This window comes from Columba livia, chromosome Z (assembly GCF_036013475.1).
Source record: "Columba livia isolate bColLiv1 breed racing homer chromosome Z, bColLiv1.pat.W.v2, whole genome shotgun sequence".
Lineage (NCBI taxonomy): Eukaryota > Metazoa > Chordata > Aves > Columbiformes > Columbidae > Columba > Columba livia.
In genome coordinates, this window is record NC_088642.1 from 52,033,193 (window position 1) to 52,051,161 (window position 17,969).

Genomic DNA, 17,969 nt, shown 5'->3' on the forward strand with positions numbered 1-17,969 from the left:
TTGGAATAAAAATGAGATCCAGTAGCTTTTTCTCACCCGCCCAAGCACACCTCGGGAAGTATTTATTATGTTCTCAGAGATACCTAGATTTATCTATGTTTTGCATCCAAAATGCTAAGTAGAACCCTGAGGTCATATTCCTCACCATCTTAGGAGGAAGAATGAATGTGTCCTGTTAGAGAAGTAGTTGAATGGGGTGCAGGCTGTTTATATTCACAACTGGGTAAAAAGCAACATTATTCTCTGTCATTCTATTTGATAACCACATGTAGTTGATACCTACATCAGAGAAGAGTTAAGGTTGTATTACAAATTTGATGTTGTAAGAAATGCCCACAAACCAGGCCCATTCCAATTCCAGTGATGAGGATAAAGTCAAATGTGGAGGACACATGTAAACACATTTGTTTTGGTTGCAACACAGCAGCCAGAACAGGCACCCAGCAGCTGTCATGCCAAAACCAGAAGACCACACAATACCCACCACTGCAGACAGAAATCTGCCTATGAAGCATAAAGCAGGGACTGGCACCACAGCCCTCCTCAAGCATAGACTGCTGGATGCACAGGTTCAAAGGGCAATGAAGTTAAATAGTTGGGACCAGGAACACAGATGACGTGTTCAATGGTAAAGGGATGCATGGTGCACACATTCAGTGGGCTTATAGAACCATAGAATCATAGAATGTCTGGAGTTGGAAGGGACTCACAAGGATCATTGAATCCAACTCCTGTCCCTGTATAGACCAGCCCCAAAGTTCACAACATGTGTCTGACGGGGTTGTCTAAACGTTTCTTGAACGCTGTCAGGCTTGGGGCTGTGACACCTTCCTGGGGAGCCTGTTTCAGTGCTCCACCACCCTCTGGGTGAAGAACCTTTTCCTAATGTCCAACCCAAACCTCCCCTGGCACATCTTCCTGCCATTGCCTTGGGTCCTGTCATTGGTCACCAGAGAGAAGAGATCAGCGCCTGCCCCTCCTCCTCTTCTTGTGAGGAAGCTGTAGCTGCCATGAGGTCTCCCCTCAGATTCCTGCAGGCTGAACAAACCAAGTGACTTTATCCACTACTCATACGGCTTCACCTCCAAACCCCTCACCAACTTCATGCCCTCTTGTGGACACTCTCCAGTAGGTTTATATCCTTTTTATCCTGTGGCACCCAGAACTGTACACAGTGCTCCAGGTGAGGCTGCACCAGTGCAGAGCAGAATGCGACAATCACCTCCCTCACCCAGCTGGCAACGCTGTGCTTGATGCACCCAGGACACAGGTGGCCCTCTTGGCTGCCAGGGCACACTGTTGGCTCATGTTCAACCAAAAACCCCAGATCCCTCTCCACGGAGCTGCTCTCCAGCATCTTGATCCACAGTCTGTATGTACAGCCAGAGTTGCCATGTCCCAGGTGTAAAATCTGGTACTTGCCCTGTTAAATTTCAGGCAGTTAGTGATTGCCCAGTCCTCCAATTTGTCCAGACCCCTCTGCAGGGCCTCTCTACCCTATGGAGTGTCAACAGCTCCCCCCAGCTGGGTCATCTATGTCTTAAACTACTGGCCATCTGCACAGATGAGACAAAGGAGTGGCTTGAGACAATGGCCTGACTTGAAAATGGGTGATCAACTGAACCTTCACAATTAAGTGTGACTGATCACTACAGGAGTTCTCTAGGTGGCAATCTGGGACAATAATCCTCTTCTGCACTTCACTCTCAGCGGGACCCCACCTGGGGCACTGCAGCCAGATTTGGGTTCCCCTGTACAAGACGAGGACCTGTTGGAGCAGATCCAGAGCAGGGCCACGAAAACAGTCAGAGGGCTGGATTGAGAGTTGGGTTTGTTCAGCCTCAAAAAGAGAAGGCTCTGGGGGGGCCTCATTGCGGGCTTTCAATACTTAAAGGGTGCTTATAAGAAAGACTGAGAACGACATTTTACAGGTCCTGTAGCGACATGACAAGGGGTAACAGGCTTAAACTGAGGATAGATTTAGATTAGACATGAGGAGGAATTTTTGGTTTTCATGATGCAGGTGGTGAGACACTGGAACAGGTTGCCCAGGGAAGTTGTGGAAGCTCCAGCCCAAGAAGTATTCAAGGCCAGGTTGGACAGAGCTATGAGCAACCTGATCTATGGAAATACATCCCTGGTGACAGCAGGTGTGTTGGACTAGATGATCTTTGAAGGTTCCTTCCAACTCAAACCATTCCATGATACTATGATCCTACAGTTCTAGAAGTTCCCTTAGGCAGCCAACTGCTGTACCTGGTCTAATTTGTGTACTTCAAATGCAGTAAACAAAATCCTTGGTGAAATGACCCTAAGACACTCGTAGCTTGTTCCTGCTGCAGAAATAACTCACCTATCATACTGGAGCAAACTCATGTAGCACGGTAAGAATTACAATTATGTAAGCGTAATATGACTTGACAAACCTTCTGACTATCAGCAGAAGCTGAATTCAAGCTGCAATACACTCAACAGTAATATTCAGTGTCAACAGCAGACTAATTCAACAGAAGATTACAGTTAATTTCCTCAAAAAGTTATGTCATTGGGTTTTAAGATTATGTATGTCTGAGTTTGAAAAATCTGGCCACACAAATGCCCATAAAATTGCTCATACTACATATTTATGTTTTAAATAACTAAAGAAAAAAAAAATCAGCAATCTCCAAGCAAGAAATAAGTTTTCCCAGTATAAACCATATTTTTTTTCCTATCAGATACTCAAAAGTATGAAATAAATGGAGACAATAGTGACTCTAAATTACAGAATGGCATTAGGTTCTTCCTCAGATTCACTAGGAAACAGGCTATTTTTTTAAATTATTATTTTATTTTAAAAGACTATTCCCTCTCTTCTTTCCTTGCATAGAAAAGTGAATAACACAAATGTATTGTCCAGACCACATCATCTCAGAGACAGGACAGACGTCTATAAAAATAAAATAAGCAGATGAAAGCATAATGAGAGATTAAATTTGACACCTAGCATCATTTAATGTGCTACAGGTCTTGCACTGAAAAAGAGTGTACAATCAAAACTTGGTGATTCTTCACACCAACCAAGCTGAGAAACTCATTGCCACAGGATACTGAAGATAATTGGAAGCTCCACAGCAAAATCACAGAAGGGGAAAAAGTCTCCATCAAAGGCTTATTAGACACAAGACACCATCCCTGTCTCATTAAATCCTTGAGTCTCTAGTAGCTCAAAAAATAAGTGGAATATCACTGTCAAATTCTGTTAATATCACGAGGTTCTGCCAAGATGACTGAGGGTGTCCAAATCTAAGTAAAGAGGAAAAATTACTTGGTACTCCTACTGAGTTCAGGAATATAATCAGAATTCAAGACAGCAAAATACACTCAGAACTATTTAAAAAGTTTAATTTAAAATTAATACATCATAGCTTACAACATATAGTACTTATGCACTAGTATACACATATGTACTATGTATTACATACATAATTACATATATATTCACAACCGTAAAATGTAAATCTGTATCACCATAAATACAAATTCATCCCTTTACTTTGATTTCATGGAGGTGTCACATTTTGCTGCACACTGCTGAAGTTGTAGATATTTTAGTGTTCGACTACAATAACTACAGTGCAATCAATGTATAAAACTTTCATTTTACTAGATTACAGGATGTAGTAGTGGATGGTTCACCTCAATCATCTGGACTGTATTTTTTCCATAGAAAATTTTCATTTTTTTTCCACAGAGAACTTTCACATACTTCTTTCTCTCCTGCCACTTGGGGATGAGCTGCTCGTTCACATAGCTTCTCTATGACTGCTACGTCTGTGAGCTTTCTGAGGCTCTCCTGACTCTGCTCGTTCAGCATGTCCCAGAAATCTTTTGGTCTCTCCTTTGATTTTTCTACTTGCCCTGAAGTGAATCTCCTTGTTGATTCTGCAGGCCCACTTCCATCATTTCTGAAGAGGTCATTGAGAATAGAGGTATCTCCAAGTAAGTCCACAAAAGACTTTTTCTTGTAAGTCTGAGCTTTTCTCTCCTCATTTTCTGACTGAGACAGGGCTCTTTTTCTTGGCAGTTGTGTTCCTTCTGAGTCCTGCTGTCCTTCACAACCTTTTACAGGCAGCACCTCAATTATTTCTGATTTACTGCTTAATGACCCAGATGCCATAAAATCTTTGAATGCCTGACTGTTTCTCCTTTCGATATGTTGAGTAGCAACAGTGGGTGATTGTTTATAATTTGCATCAACACACACATCTTGCAAGTAGGAGTCATTGTGAAGCTGCTCTACTTCTTCTTCAGAGCTCCGCCGGCTCTGTGTTTCTGTAGTTCCACTCAGAAGCAGCTGACCTTTAGGTGCTGAAGATCTAGATTGAGATTTTCCAAAATTAGCAATGGGTTTTCTTTTTCTGGAGTGTGTTGTACCCATTTCTCCTTCCTCATAGTCATGTGAAGCTTGTGCTGGCATTTCAACTGGGAAGAAAGGCTCCATCTCCGGATGCTTGGAAACATAGAATGCCTTCAATAACTTCTGCCTTGTTTCTGATGTAGCTCTTGTAATATGTTCTGCAAGTTCTTCCACTGATCTCATGTTAAAGTGGGATACCATTTCCTCAAATTGTCTCCTGTAATTATCAGGACGGAAAATCGTGTTATTTTGACACCTTTAACTAGAAACAAAAGTAGATTTCAAGCAATTCATTCAATTCACCTGCTTCACATAGCCCAAAGAGTAATCACCGAAAGTAACTTCCTTATCAGGAACACTGTGTTTTTTACTAGCAAAGAGAAGAAAGAATCGTGAACTTAGAAGAACTGGAGTGACTTCTGAATCCCAAACTCCAGTGTGATTTCCCCAGCTTATGATCCAAAGACCTACTGACTTTCAGTGTAGGTAAGACGTTGTACCAAAGGAACAGATTTTAGAAGGTATTTAGCTACCAAAACCATACAGATGGATAGATGGCAGATTTTTTTTTTTCTTTTTAAAAAAACATTGTTCAAACTCCTTTTAAAGGACATACTAGACAAAAGCTGGATAAACATATTCACAGTAGGCATGGACTGACCCTGCCATCCTATCCAGTAAACTATGGAATATTTTTTTTCTGCTAAAAGGCTGTCCTGATTTTATCTGGGATAGAGTTAATTTTCATTCTAGTAGCTGGTATAGTGATGCATTTTTGGGTTTTGTGTGAGAAGAATGTTGATAATACACACATATTTTGGCTGTTGTTAAGCAACGCTTACACCAAGTCCAGGACTTTTCAGTGAGAAGGCTGGACATGCACAAGAACCTGGGAAGGACACCACCAGGACAGCTGACCCAAACTGGCCAAAGGGGATATTCCAAACCATATGACGTCATAGTCAGTATATAAACTAGGAAAAAATTAGCCAGGGGATCACTGCCCGGGAACAGGCTGGGCATTGATCTGCAGGTGGTGAGCAGTGGCACTGCACATCACTTGTTTTGTATATTCTATTATTATTATTATTATTTTCTCTTCCTTTGATGAACATTTTTTACCTTAGCCCATGAGTTTTGTGCTTTTTTTTCCACTTCTCCTCCACATCCCACTGGGAGAAGGGAGGAGTGAGTGAACAGCTGCATGGTGCTTAGTTGCCAGCTGGGGTTAAACCATGACATAAAGCCAAGCTCTAACTCAAGAAGATCACCCTGAGCTAGTCACAGTTTGTGGTCCAGTAACCTATACAGAAGGCTGGAGAGATGGGTTCATACTCCCTTTGCAGAGAGAGGATGTGAAATGTATTGACTTTCCCGTATGATGGCTCCAACAGGCAGCAAGATTTAACCCTATGTGGCCTCAAATGCCACTTGACTGGCTAGCTCCAACTACGCCCTTTCTGTGTGGTAGCTGCAGACAGCTTCTCACTCCACCTTACAGCAACACAGAGGCACCTCACCATCCTCATTCATTGCACAGCACACCCAGATGTACTACAAAGCCTAGCTGTAAGCCAGGTGCTAAAAGATTACTTGCTCGACATTTAAGAGTGAATGTGCTTCAGCTTTTTCCTAGATATGGCTTTAGGATCTTCAAATAACAACCTTTATCACTTCATTGCCTTTGAAAATTTTACCTCAACAAATTACTGATAACTACGATTACAATCTTTTTTTAGCATGAAGGCTTCTCCTCTACCTGTCTCTTTAATATTTAGAATTTTCAGTACCTATAATAGTAAGCAAGTGTGGCACTTCAACAATAACAGTTTGGATAGCTGAGGCCAGCTGGCTAACATGACAGATGCTGAACAGTTACAGGTATTAACTACACACCAACTCTTACGTAGTAATTTAATTGCCTCAACCAGTAGGCAGTCAGAAACTCACACATAAAAATTTCTTGTTTCTATTCAGTTTAAACAACGGTTTGTAGTACTGCATGATGCACATACCATGAATACTTGTGGTGATGACATCTGCACAGTTATGTAATACATGACACATTGAATCAACATGTTAAAGTAATTTGTGGGTTTAATTCATTATATTAATCAATTATGGTACACTTTGCATAGTGTGAGTGGAAATTTCCCATTAGTTCTGCTCTTGCCATGAAAAATAATCAGTATTCCCTGAGTATGGCTGAAACAAAGACAAAAGCAGCTACCCAGAGGGAAATTCATTTCAACCTTAGAATTTTACTTCCATTTCACCGAAAACAGTCTCACCTGCGGATTCCTTTGGGCGTCTTTCCAACTAAGAAGGTGGTGGAACCTACTCTGTGCACGTGTTTGCTTTTCTGGGTCACAGGATGTGTAACATACAGGTAATGTTGATTCCTGCTCACTGAAACTTCTTGCCCTCCCTTAACGATGTTCTTCTTTGCTGTGTCATCTTCTGGGTTTTCTTCATTTTTCTAGTAAAATGAGAAGTGGAAGTTGTCAACAAAGCTGTGTCTGACATAATTCTGTCACTTTTCGCTAGCACTCAGTGGTTTAAATGCTAAAGACTGGGATTCAGAGCCACAGTGTAGACCCCCTGCTTGGTCACAGGAACAGAAAAAAAAATTACACTTTACACTTTCATCATAATACCGATGGGATCAAAACACTAAAAAAAGTCACATGATGCTTCATAAATGGAGAAACACAATTTTAAATGTAATAGTCATAAAAAGCTAATGTTTTAATCAAACCTCTAGAAGATTGTGCTACAGATCAACACATCACGCACTGACAGTCAATGTTTTGCACAAAAATACAATCCTATTTACACCTTAGTTATTTTTCCGAAATCCTAATCAAAATTTCCCCTTTTCCAAAAGGCAAGCCAAGGGAAATATGAACATGAAAGAACACGTTTGAAGAGTGGGGAAGAACAGAAAAACAAACAAACTAAAACCAAAAAAGCAACATTACCATTTTTTTTCCCCAAGTGAGATCAGTAGAAAGAATAACCGCTTAGTGATGTCCTCAGTCCCCCTGCTAATGCTGCTTTAGAGATGAAAACACAAACTGTGTTCACACCTTGTCATATGCAGTTCAAAATTTGGTTTTGGATCTACAGCGTTTCTTCCCAATGCGTTTCTATTTGATCCATGCCCACTTCCTCTATTTCCATGGGCTGTTCACAACATTCTCAAGCTTTAGGATCTCACATCTGTTCTCAATCCATTACTTTGGCAAGTAACATCAAACTAGCAAACAGAGAGAGATGTTAATATTAAGGGACCTACAGGCATATATTTTCACTCTTTAAGCTAAATGCACAACTCTAAAGAATAAAATTTCACTGGACTATTAAAAGTTACACTATACAAAACTGAAACCAAGGCCCCAATTCACATAAAAATGCTATTCTTCCAATAATGTTATGATAATGGTAATGAAATTAACATTGAATTAGCAGATTTTATCTACAACAAAAATATTCTACAGTTATCTTGCTAATGTGTATACATTTGTTTACATTTAAAAAAAAATACATGGGTAACACAAAACTTTACTTGGAAAATGTGTTTTAATAGAAGAAAGCAATGATAGTTTTAAAATACATTTATCTTGATGCAATTTTTGCCTGAAAAATATTAACAGTATTCAGATCTCACTACGATAAGACCTAGAGTATTTGTCACTCCATCAGGAAATCAGGATTGTATAATTTAATTTAAGCAAGCATAACTTGCATAGAATACAAGCCTAACCATGTCAATGCCTGTCTTAAAAGTATTTAAAACCCTCATAAATGTGCATCCATTTACCTCTTATTAAACAAGACCAAAGTATATAAGGCAGCAATACTTTGGTTTGCACATCTGTTTAAACACAGAAGATTAAAAATCTTTTTGGGAAAAAAGCCAAATGTTGTAAACACACTGAAAGTCGTAAAATTGCTTGTCTTTGCAGAGAACTAGAATGAATGTAAAAAGTCCTGCTAATTGCAAATAAACTCACGAATGGCATATTTAGCTCTGGGAGTACAACTACATTGACCCACACTGCCAAACCCAGAAGAACAACTCCAGAATACCACCGTATATACACAAAGCGCTCTTCTTCTCCTGTCTAAATTATCTGCTCGAAGTTTTTTCCATACAGTAGAAAAAGTTACTCTAAACAAGTTACCCCAAGAGCTGCAGGAGCTAACGCCAGTGAAACCTCATGGCCATTCTGAGTTGCCCCTGAAAACTCAGCTCCCTGGAGCGAAGCCAACTGGTTAAAATGGCACCCAGTTCGGTTGAAACACAATAACTGGCTCTGTTGAACTTGTGAACATTTTTGAAAGTTTGCCAACTTAAATTCAGCCCCCAACTCCCAAATCTACTGATTTATTAAAAACAAAACTACCCAAAACCCAAACCATACCAAAACACCAACAACAAAAAAACAACACACCAAAACACCCACAAACATTTTGTCAGTAAAACACTTATTTCATTTTTTCTTAGTATATCTCCATGTTCACTGAAGGTCAAATCTGAAGTTTGTTACTCTGAGTGATACATGGGTGAGACTGTAGGTAGAGGCAAGCTTTACATGCGTACATGAAAACATTCCCTGTATCTTTTTACTGGCATTACCATGAAAAAAAGTGAAAACTTCAGTCAAAGTTCCAGCACTGTCAACACTCCACACTATTTTGCTTTCTTTTGAATTTCACTTCATGCATTGCTCTCCTTCGTTCTTCCCTCTCTGGGCTGATTTCTTCGATTCTCTTTCAATGTTTGTCTTGTAACTCACTGATTGAGATCAATTTCATTATAAAAATTTCCTTTCAGCAACTTCGTTTTCTGTTTCACAGACACTTTGTCTACTGAACTATTATGTGTGTCCCCCCATTATTTGCTCTTACATGAAATCCCATGTTGACTTTACAGCACTCATTTTATTCACCTGAGTTATCATATATATCGTATGCGTAAGACACTCTTGCAAAGCAGATTGAAACAAATAAAATTTGATTCAGCTAGGAACCTCAGTCTTGTTCTTACACTACTGATACAAGCACATTTGATCTAGTTATACTATTGAATGTCAGACCCTTTATGAATTAATAAATGTTATGATCAAAAGAATGGAATAATAAAGGAAACCAAAGTCTGCCAACACAAGAAGTATTCCGTGCATGTTATCTTTGTTTAACTTAAAGTACTGTGTATCAATTAATGCACTTAGGGAAGTACAAGTGCTGCTGAAGTTTTAGAAGTAACATTTTAACGATATAATCTGTGACTACAGTATTTTCAAATCACTATTGGAGAACTGGAAAGACAATAGTGATGAGTCCATACAGCTATCTCAGGACTATAAAGAAACAGTGATTCAATAGGGGAGGGAGGGAGGAAGGAGTTGTTAGATAAGTCTCTTATTCTTAAAAGTATATATCAAGTTCTGGATACCAAAAATGAGTTTCCATTTCTTTGGGTTACATGTTACAGACAGGCTGTAATCATGAGCCTAGCAAAAATGGTAGCATCTGCACATTTACAGTCCCACACAGTTCACATTTAAGAGTAAGGCACTTTAAGAAGAATGAGGATGTGCAGCCAAGCATCAAACAAAAATTTAAGTGCCACAAGGCAGCTGTCACTTGTGCTTAGGGGCACCATCTTTAACCCACAACAACTCTTGGATCAGATAGCTCTGTGTGACAATGTCTCCAGCTGCATATTTACAGAAACTTTAAAAATAGTTTACCCCTACCAAAACCAATTTTTGTCTGTTTTTGATGGTACAAAACTTCAGTATCTGTTCTTCCTACAACAGGCACAAAGAAGCGGCTCTACACTCTGGAGCAATGAATGCTAATCCATATATCTTATACATTCTCAGACATGACTGAGATGACTGGCCACCTTAAGCCTGTGATTTCCCTCTTCCCCTCTTTAGCCCCTTCAAATAAGGGAAAAGAGAACAATGTTCATCTTTTTTAAGCACAGCAGGATGAAAATGTATGGTAGAGTAAGCGAACACAAGCTAGGAGTAGGATGAGTAGAGAAAAAAAGAAACAGATTCAGGGACACTTGTTTTTTAAGCTGTTTCACATTTGTTGCAATTGCTCAAGTCACCAGACTTTGAAGATAATGATCATCCTTCAAAAACCTGAATCTGAAGTTGAAAATATATTTGCATAATTATTCTTCAGCCATAGTTGTACTGTGCCTGAGCATCTTCCTCTCTTTTATTGTCTGATTACCCAAAATCTCACTATAAAAGCGTCTTGCTAGATACTGAGTTCTAGTCAGCAATAACCCTCTCTCACTTCCCCACTCACAGCTGAAACTGCTAACAGGCTTTTCTCTTCAGGTATGCATGAAACCACTGCTGCCAGATATCCAAGATACTTTCCATTGCACAGTTTCATTGTTTATTTTCATTTCTAAAACAAACAAAAAAGGCATTCTCAAATCTCTAGCTGCCTTGTCACCTAAATCATACAAAAGCATGAAGCACAGTGAATTCAGTATGACTGTCCTCTTAAAACATAGCTTGGAAGCAAATAACAAACCCTCATGCCATGTTCTACTTCATATTTTCCCACTCCCCTCAAAACTTTCCAGATATATTGTGAGTTGCAGCTGGTTTTGGCTGATTGCTGTTATTTAGATGAGGTGATACTTACTGCATCTTGGTAGATTTATCTACCCTAATTACAACTCTAGACTATTTCAGCTCATCTTTTTCCCCTTTGTAGTTTTTTTTGCTTTTCCCTGGGAGCTTTTCCCATAATAAGTATGAATGACTATGACTTTTCTATATGCTTTTCTTGAAGGTATGCGATTCCTAGATTTTTTTGTCCTACCTATGTCTTCTCTACTTGTCAGGACACAGATAAATACTCTGAAATGTTTGCTGCCTGACTGTTTGTTCTTGGTATCGTTTCTTTTTCTCTTCTACACTTATACACATACACGTCAAACAACAATTCCTTCTGCATGCCAAGGAAGACAAAGTATAACAGTAACTACATAAAACTTCATTGTTTTCTCTAAAATTGAGGTCCACATGATCAAGATAATTAAAAAGTTATCAAATAGTGGGACTGTCTCAGACTGCATTTTTCTACTGCATTCAGCTCTGGAGCCCTCAGTACAGGAAAGACACGGACCTGTTGGAGAGGGTCCAAAGGGGGCCACAAAAATGATCACAGGCTGGAACAGCTCTGTTGTGAGGACAGGCTGAGAGAGTTGGGGTTCTTCAGCCAAGAGAAGACAGGTCTCCAGGGAGACCTTATTGTGGCCTTTCAGTACTCAGAAGGAGCCCATAAGAAAGATGGGGACAGACTTTTTAGCAGGGCCTGTTACAACAGGACAAGGGGTGATGGTTTTAAACTGAAAGAGGGGCGATTCAGACTAGATGTGAGGAAGAAGTTTTTACATTGAAAGTGGTGAAACACGGGAACAGGTTGCCCAGAGAGGTGGCAGATGCCCCATCCCTGGAAACATTTAAGGTCAGGCTAGACAGGGCTCTGAGCAACGTGATCTAGTTGAAGATGTCCCTGCTTATGGCAGGGGGATTGGACTAGGTGACCTTTGAAGGTCCCTTTCAGCCAAGGAATTCTATGATTCTATGATGCTGTTGTAACAAAACAGGATTGTAGAATGAGAATTAGAGGCAACTGTATACCTAACAGTCAGTAGAAAATGAAGCTAACCAGCTTAAAATTTCAGAATAGGACAACCACATTTATATTCAAACTTTCTGAAATAAACAAAGCTACTCAGGATGTTGGCTATGACTACAAAGGCATGTAATATTTGATAGTATCACAGTAGACTAATATTCTTCAAGCTATGAAAAGTGTTAGACTTATTCTGGGTCCAAATGACTCCTCCAAAATACCCTGCCAACACCAAGAGACCAGTATTTAGCTATACCTGCTGATAAAAGTGAAGAAATTTTACTAGAGATATATGTAATCATTTTCCCCTGGTTGGCATATCCAGATTTTCTGCTTGTACAATCTGAGACCAAAGACATTCCTTAAACTCTAATATTTTGCTTTGTAGCAGAGAATTGACTACTAAGTCAACTGAGGACAGCTTGTGTTCTCTCTATTTTGACTTCTGTTTCTTCTGCAATCAGGCAACAAAGCAAGAATTTCTCACTGGGATCAGTTTTATTTCATTTGTAGACTCTTTTAACAAAAAGAATTCGTATAAGCTACATCACTGTACCAAAAACTTGATCATAAGTCAATATAGTTATTACCACAGTTGAGAGTAAGAGAAGATAATCAGCCTGTGTTGGAATTCAAAGGTAAGGGAACTGCTTATTCCAGCAGGAGCCGGTGGACTGGCACCTACCTTCTTTCACTCTCTCACCCCTCCATCTGCAGGAGCAAAACCGAAAGCCATGTGCATACACCATAATGAAAATACAATGGAAAGCCAAACTGAAATGGTTAATTACACTGCAAACTGAAACAGTAAACTCAATAAAGCATCATTGCAGGCTAATCATTTGAGAACCATTATTCTAAAGCTGAATAGTACTCCCCATCCTAGACAGGCAAGGATAATAGAACGTTATCTCTCAAAAGCCTACTCTTTGCAGTGGCTATCTAAACTTGTTGAATCTGAAAGCTGTGCAAACACGCTTCGATCAGAGTTACTATAACTGATAGAAAGTCTTTGTTTAAATAATCTACAAAATGTTAATGTAATACAAATAAGATAAAGAGGAGTTCTTAATGACACAACTTTTGTATTTACAGTATTCTCTACAGCCCTTAAATCTGCATTGGAGATACAAAGGGTACGTTTTTTCCTAGGCTGACAGCATGCTTAGTTCTCTCATTTACACCACATTGCAATAACATAAAGAGGGGTTTACCATTAATCCAGGTTTTACTACAAAGCATCCCGTTATTTCTCTGTCAAACACTGGCAAGAGTGCCAAATGTCTGTCATCCAATTCAGAAGATTAAGTCTTCTTTTATAGTGTGATTCTTGTACAAATTTATAAAAATACAGATACAGTTTCTTAGAGCTGGTCACAGTCTATATTTTGGCCTGAATTCATGCCACAGAGGTTGAATATGACAGCTGGCAGGAAGCTGAGGGGAGAATACATCCTCCCCCTTTTCAGTCACCACATTTCTGTTGCCATAGTGATTAATCCTCAATTGAATGGCTGTCTTTGTACATTTCTTTTCAGTAAAACTTTAAGTAAACTTAAGTTGAAAACATGCAGCTGACTAAAAAAAAAAGACTCCACATATTCAACAGGTACAGTACAAGTTCTTGTGACTAATACTTTGCCACATATAAAAATGTGCAAATTAGCTCTAATGTGGGATACCATCAGTTTTTCAAATTATTTAGTATGTCCTATTCCCATTTTTGTATTTTTTTGTGTAACCCCGAACTCTTCTACAAAGTTGTCCTCATGCTCCAACCCCCCCACCAAGAGTCCTATTGAAGAAACACTACACAAATACGGCTTTAAAGGAACTAGAGAAAGCCTATTGCAGACTTCTGTACTTGTGTAAGACATCTCACATAGGCCGTTTTTGCCAATTAACACAGAAATTAATTAGAAAATTAATTAAGGAATGCAGTCATTTAATTCAGAAGAGACTAGAAACATTAGAAGATGATATTCAATCTGGCCTCTGGAAGACTTCTATTTCTTACAGTAGCTAAGAAAAAGCTTCACAAATAACAGTGCAAGTTATCCAAAAACCAAAGTAAGTAAAAAGCTCCTGCACTGAAGATCAGCCAGGTTGCTTTGAAACCTGGAACCCACAAGAAAAAAGAAGGATCAAAAAAATCAAAAACTCTAAAAATACTTAAGTGATGAAGGTCTTAGAGAAGTTGTTAACACTTTCATTTTTTTCTCCCAAATTAACAATGTCAGAAAAAATTTTAGCAAAATATGTGAATGACTTGAGACTGTTTTTTTATTTCCCCCTGAAAGGCTGCAGGTCTGCTCAGAAAGTTAATAGTCTGGCTTTATACATCTGCCATATCCATTCTACAGGTTCATTTCACATGTTTTCTTTTACAAGCTTCTGTTTTCAATATCCTTCTTTCTCTATTTACACAAGATAGTACTTCATTTTGATATTCAGCTATCTTCTTTACATGTTGTTATGGGTTAACAGAGAAAATAATCTTCCACTTGTTTCATTAAAACTACAGTGAATTTTTAATCAAGTCTACTTGCACGCACGTGTAAACAGAAGACTTGGATAGAAACTAAAATGCAGAACACAGATAACCCAATGTCATTAAATCAGGCTAAACCCAACAAAATAGTGCAGGAAAAAGCAAGTTATTTATTCCAGTAGAGTAACTTTTAATATAATCTTCTTATCTCACACTTGTAACGAAAGACCGGAAAACCCTTCTTACATGTACTCTTCCATGAAATAGCTTATCAAGTGTATGCTGTGGTCATATGCATAAGACCAACAAAGACCAGCTCTCAGCAATCTATACTGGAGTGGATATGTGCCACACTAAATCATGTCAATTTTCTACCCTCAGATGTTTAGAATACAGAAGTCTGGTGTGATCCTCCCTGCATCACGGCATCACAGATCTGACCGCAATTTCTGCCTTAACACTTACGACTGGCTATGAGAAATTACAAAGATGCAGAGATCTTTGATTGCACAGAGACATGGGACTGCTTGAAACAGTTAGATTCTGGGATGTACAAAACATTTTTAGAACTACAGAGGAGGTTGAGATGTTTTATTAACCTATAATACAGTATAATCTGTATCTGCAAAATTTCTTCAAGAACAGCTGACACATTTATGCATGGAACTACAATCCCTGGCTTTGTTTCGACTACTGAGGCTCTTAAACACCTCTAATTATTGACACTTCAGTGCATTCTACATAAGCAGCATGATCAGAAACATCAACTGTTTGAGGGAAGACTATCATACTGCTTTTATGTCCTTTCTTCTCAAAATCTACATTGATCTGGCACTGCCAGTTGTGGTCAATGGTCAGAATATGGACAATCTTCAGACATAAGATAATATGTGCAATTCTTAAACTATTTTTACTGTTATTCTAAATACTCTACATTTAAGGCATATCAAGTATATAAATGCCATGTCTATCTAAAAAAATAATGTTTAAGTACTTCTCTGATTATACCTGCAAAATAAAGCATAACCAGATCTCCACTGCTGCAGATGACTATGAAAGCCCCCTTCATAACAAGACAACAGTATCTCTTTTAATTGGAAATGGTACTCCAGCTCATGTAACACCTACAGAATGTTCTTCTGCTTTTATGCAACCCCATGTACTTCTGTGATAAAGGGAATATGTGCCGCCAAACACAGTTTATTTTACTCTTTTCATGATCATGTGATAAAAAAACATTTCACATTTGTTTGGTTCTCCTATCGTCATATACAATCTTCAATCTTTCTTTTAATTTGGATACTGGAAAGGATTTGGGCTAATGATATTAAAGCAAAATATGGTTTATTCTCTTGCTTGTACAATTAATGCATACTTTATACTGTTACTTTTGTACTTTCGGATTTCATGGCACATTTCATAGCTGACAGGTTGTGAGAGATCTCTCATGATGTCTTGTTTTTATTTCTAGACAAGAGACTTCATATCCTGGTTGCTGTTATTGAGCTGTATTTTCAATAGTCATATAAAATTTATGGAAATACACACTAAACAAGCATTCAGCACTAAAAACATGAACATTCTAGCTACACTAGTCAGTTTTCACAATTACTTTTAAAACAAACAAAAAATAGAGAGTATAACTGCTCTCCCTACTACCTCTGGAGAAAGAAAAGTCAAAGGCTCTGCAACAGTCTTGAAGTCAAGCATCAGGACTGTTCTGGAACCTGGAGCACAAAGCATGTAAAAACAGATGAAATAGTAGCAAGGTCTATTTCTCATAAAGAGAAGCAAGATTTTGTTCCCTTAAGTCTTTAAAGGTACAGAATAATAGCAGGTTAAAATAATTTGTTCTATGAATTCAGAGAAAAAGTAGTTGGGGAATATGAATACTAGCACAGGTTACACTAAGGATAGACCGACTACTTACTACTGAGTAAAAAAATAGGCTTGATTGAAACCTACAGTTTAAAAAGTTAAGAGAGATTTGACTGTGAATTACATCATGCCAACCATCCAGATCCAATACAGACCTACTGAACTCAAACTGAGGAAAGAAACTACCATAAAGACAAACACCTTCTCTTATCCCAAAGTTCAAAGTTTACATTCTCTATAACCAATTTAAATCAAGCTTATTTATTTGTTTAAGAACAGGAGTAACTAACAAGATGTTCTACATACCTTTAAAGTTCTCTTCTGAGGAATAAAACTCCCTGCCCCCTGTCCCTTCTACCTTGGCTCTCAAGAATCTTCTTTCCACACAACCTCTCACTTTGAAGGCAGAGTCCTCACAGGTTTTACAGTCTGCTCCAGCTTTAAGCAGTTTCTACAACTTAAGTTACTATATTAGTCTCCATCCTTCAGCAATAAAGGAAAGATTAATACACCTAGTTTATACTCCTTTCAGTTTCTGCAGGCAGAAAACCTGGAAGAAGACATTTTTTTATATTGCTTTCCAGTTAACTTATTTTTGCTGTTACTCATATTCACCTAATTCCCATAAATTAGTTACTGAAACTAAAGAGCTTAACCTGACATGCAAAAGTTCACGGGAATATAGTAAAGCCAAAATGTGTTTAGATGACTAGTCAACTGCAAGAAATCAACAAAATACCAATGTTCTCACAAGGGGCTGTCTTAATTGATCACTTTTGCTTATTGTTTGTTACATTTTCCTTACATCTTATTGCTTATTATAACATTGTTTTTTACACCTATCGCTTTAGATTCATATGTAAGCAGGAAGTAAAAACATTTCAATCAGTCTTCAATCAAGATTTGCAGGAAAATCTGTATTTCCCAACTTATAACTCATCCACTTCAACAGAATACTTTGTTAGTTTTTAAGTATTCCTCCATCCCTTTCCCAGAGATAGTAGTAATGTCTTGAAAAATGTACTCGAACTTCATTAAGTCAGAAATGCATTATTACAGACAGATCGCAGAGCAAACCTGCAAAACAGGAAGACAGATTTGGCATAGGGAAGGTGAACAAAGGATATTTTACTTTTGTCCTAGGAGGTCTATCTATGAAATGAGAGATTATTTTTTGATCACTCCTACTTAGAAATAAGGCATTTTAATGGCGTGCTTGAAAAAGAACATAAATATTATCAGGGCATTATTCAGAAGCCTTCATAATGCAATCAAATAAAGCTTCAATATAGATACACCACTAAAAAAGCTTCTAATTAAGAACGTGATAATTGACACCCAGAGTGAACAGAAACAGCTACATGAAAATTTCTGAGAAACACTGTTACGCCAATGATGCTAAAAAGCAACATCAGTGAGAAACTGCAGCTGACAAAAATGTTCCTTTTTTTTTCCAATGGCTACCAGTTTACGATTAACATTACAGGATTTAATACTACTATTTACCTAAAATATGAT

The 17,969-nt window shown here is 38.3% G+C and overlaps 1 protein-coding gene across 12 annotated transcripts in view; it reads right to left on the reverse strand.

Annotated features, from left to right (window-relative positions):
• ERCC6L2 (ERCC excision repair 6 like 2) overlaps positions 1–17,969 on the reverse strand; it is an 80,267-nt gene that overhangs the window by 20,710 nt on the left and 41,588 nt on the right. For 2 of the 12 annotated variants that reach the window (XM_005506643.3, XM_021293177.2), the window contains 2 exons: positions 6,691–6,878; positions 3,369–4,616 (listed from right to left, as the gene is read on the reverse strand). The exons of 2 other annotated variants lie outside the window; for them this stretch is intronic. In XM_005506643.3, coding sequence (XP_005506700.1) covers positions 3,680–4,616; positions 6,691–6,878 — 1,125 coding nt within the window. In that variant the 3' untranslated portion in view covers positions 3,369–3,679. 8 more of the 12 variants (XR_010468920.1, XR_002418664.2, XM_021293173.2 and 5 more) reach the window with 6 other exon arrangements.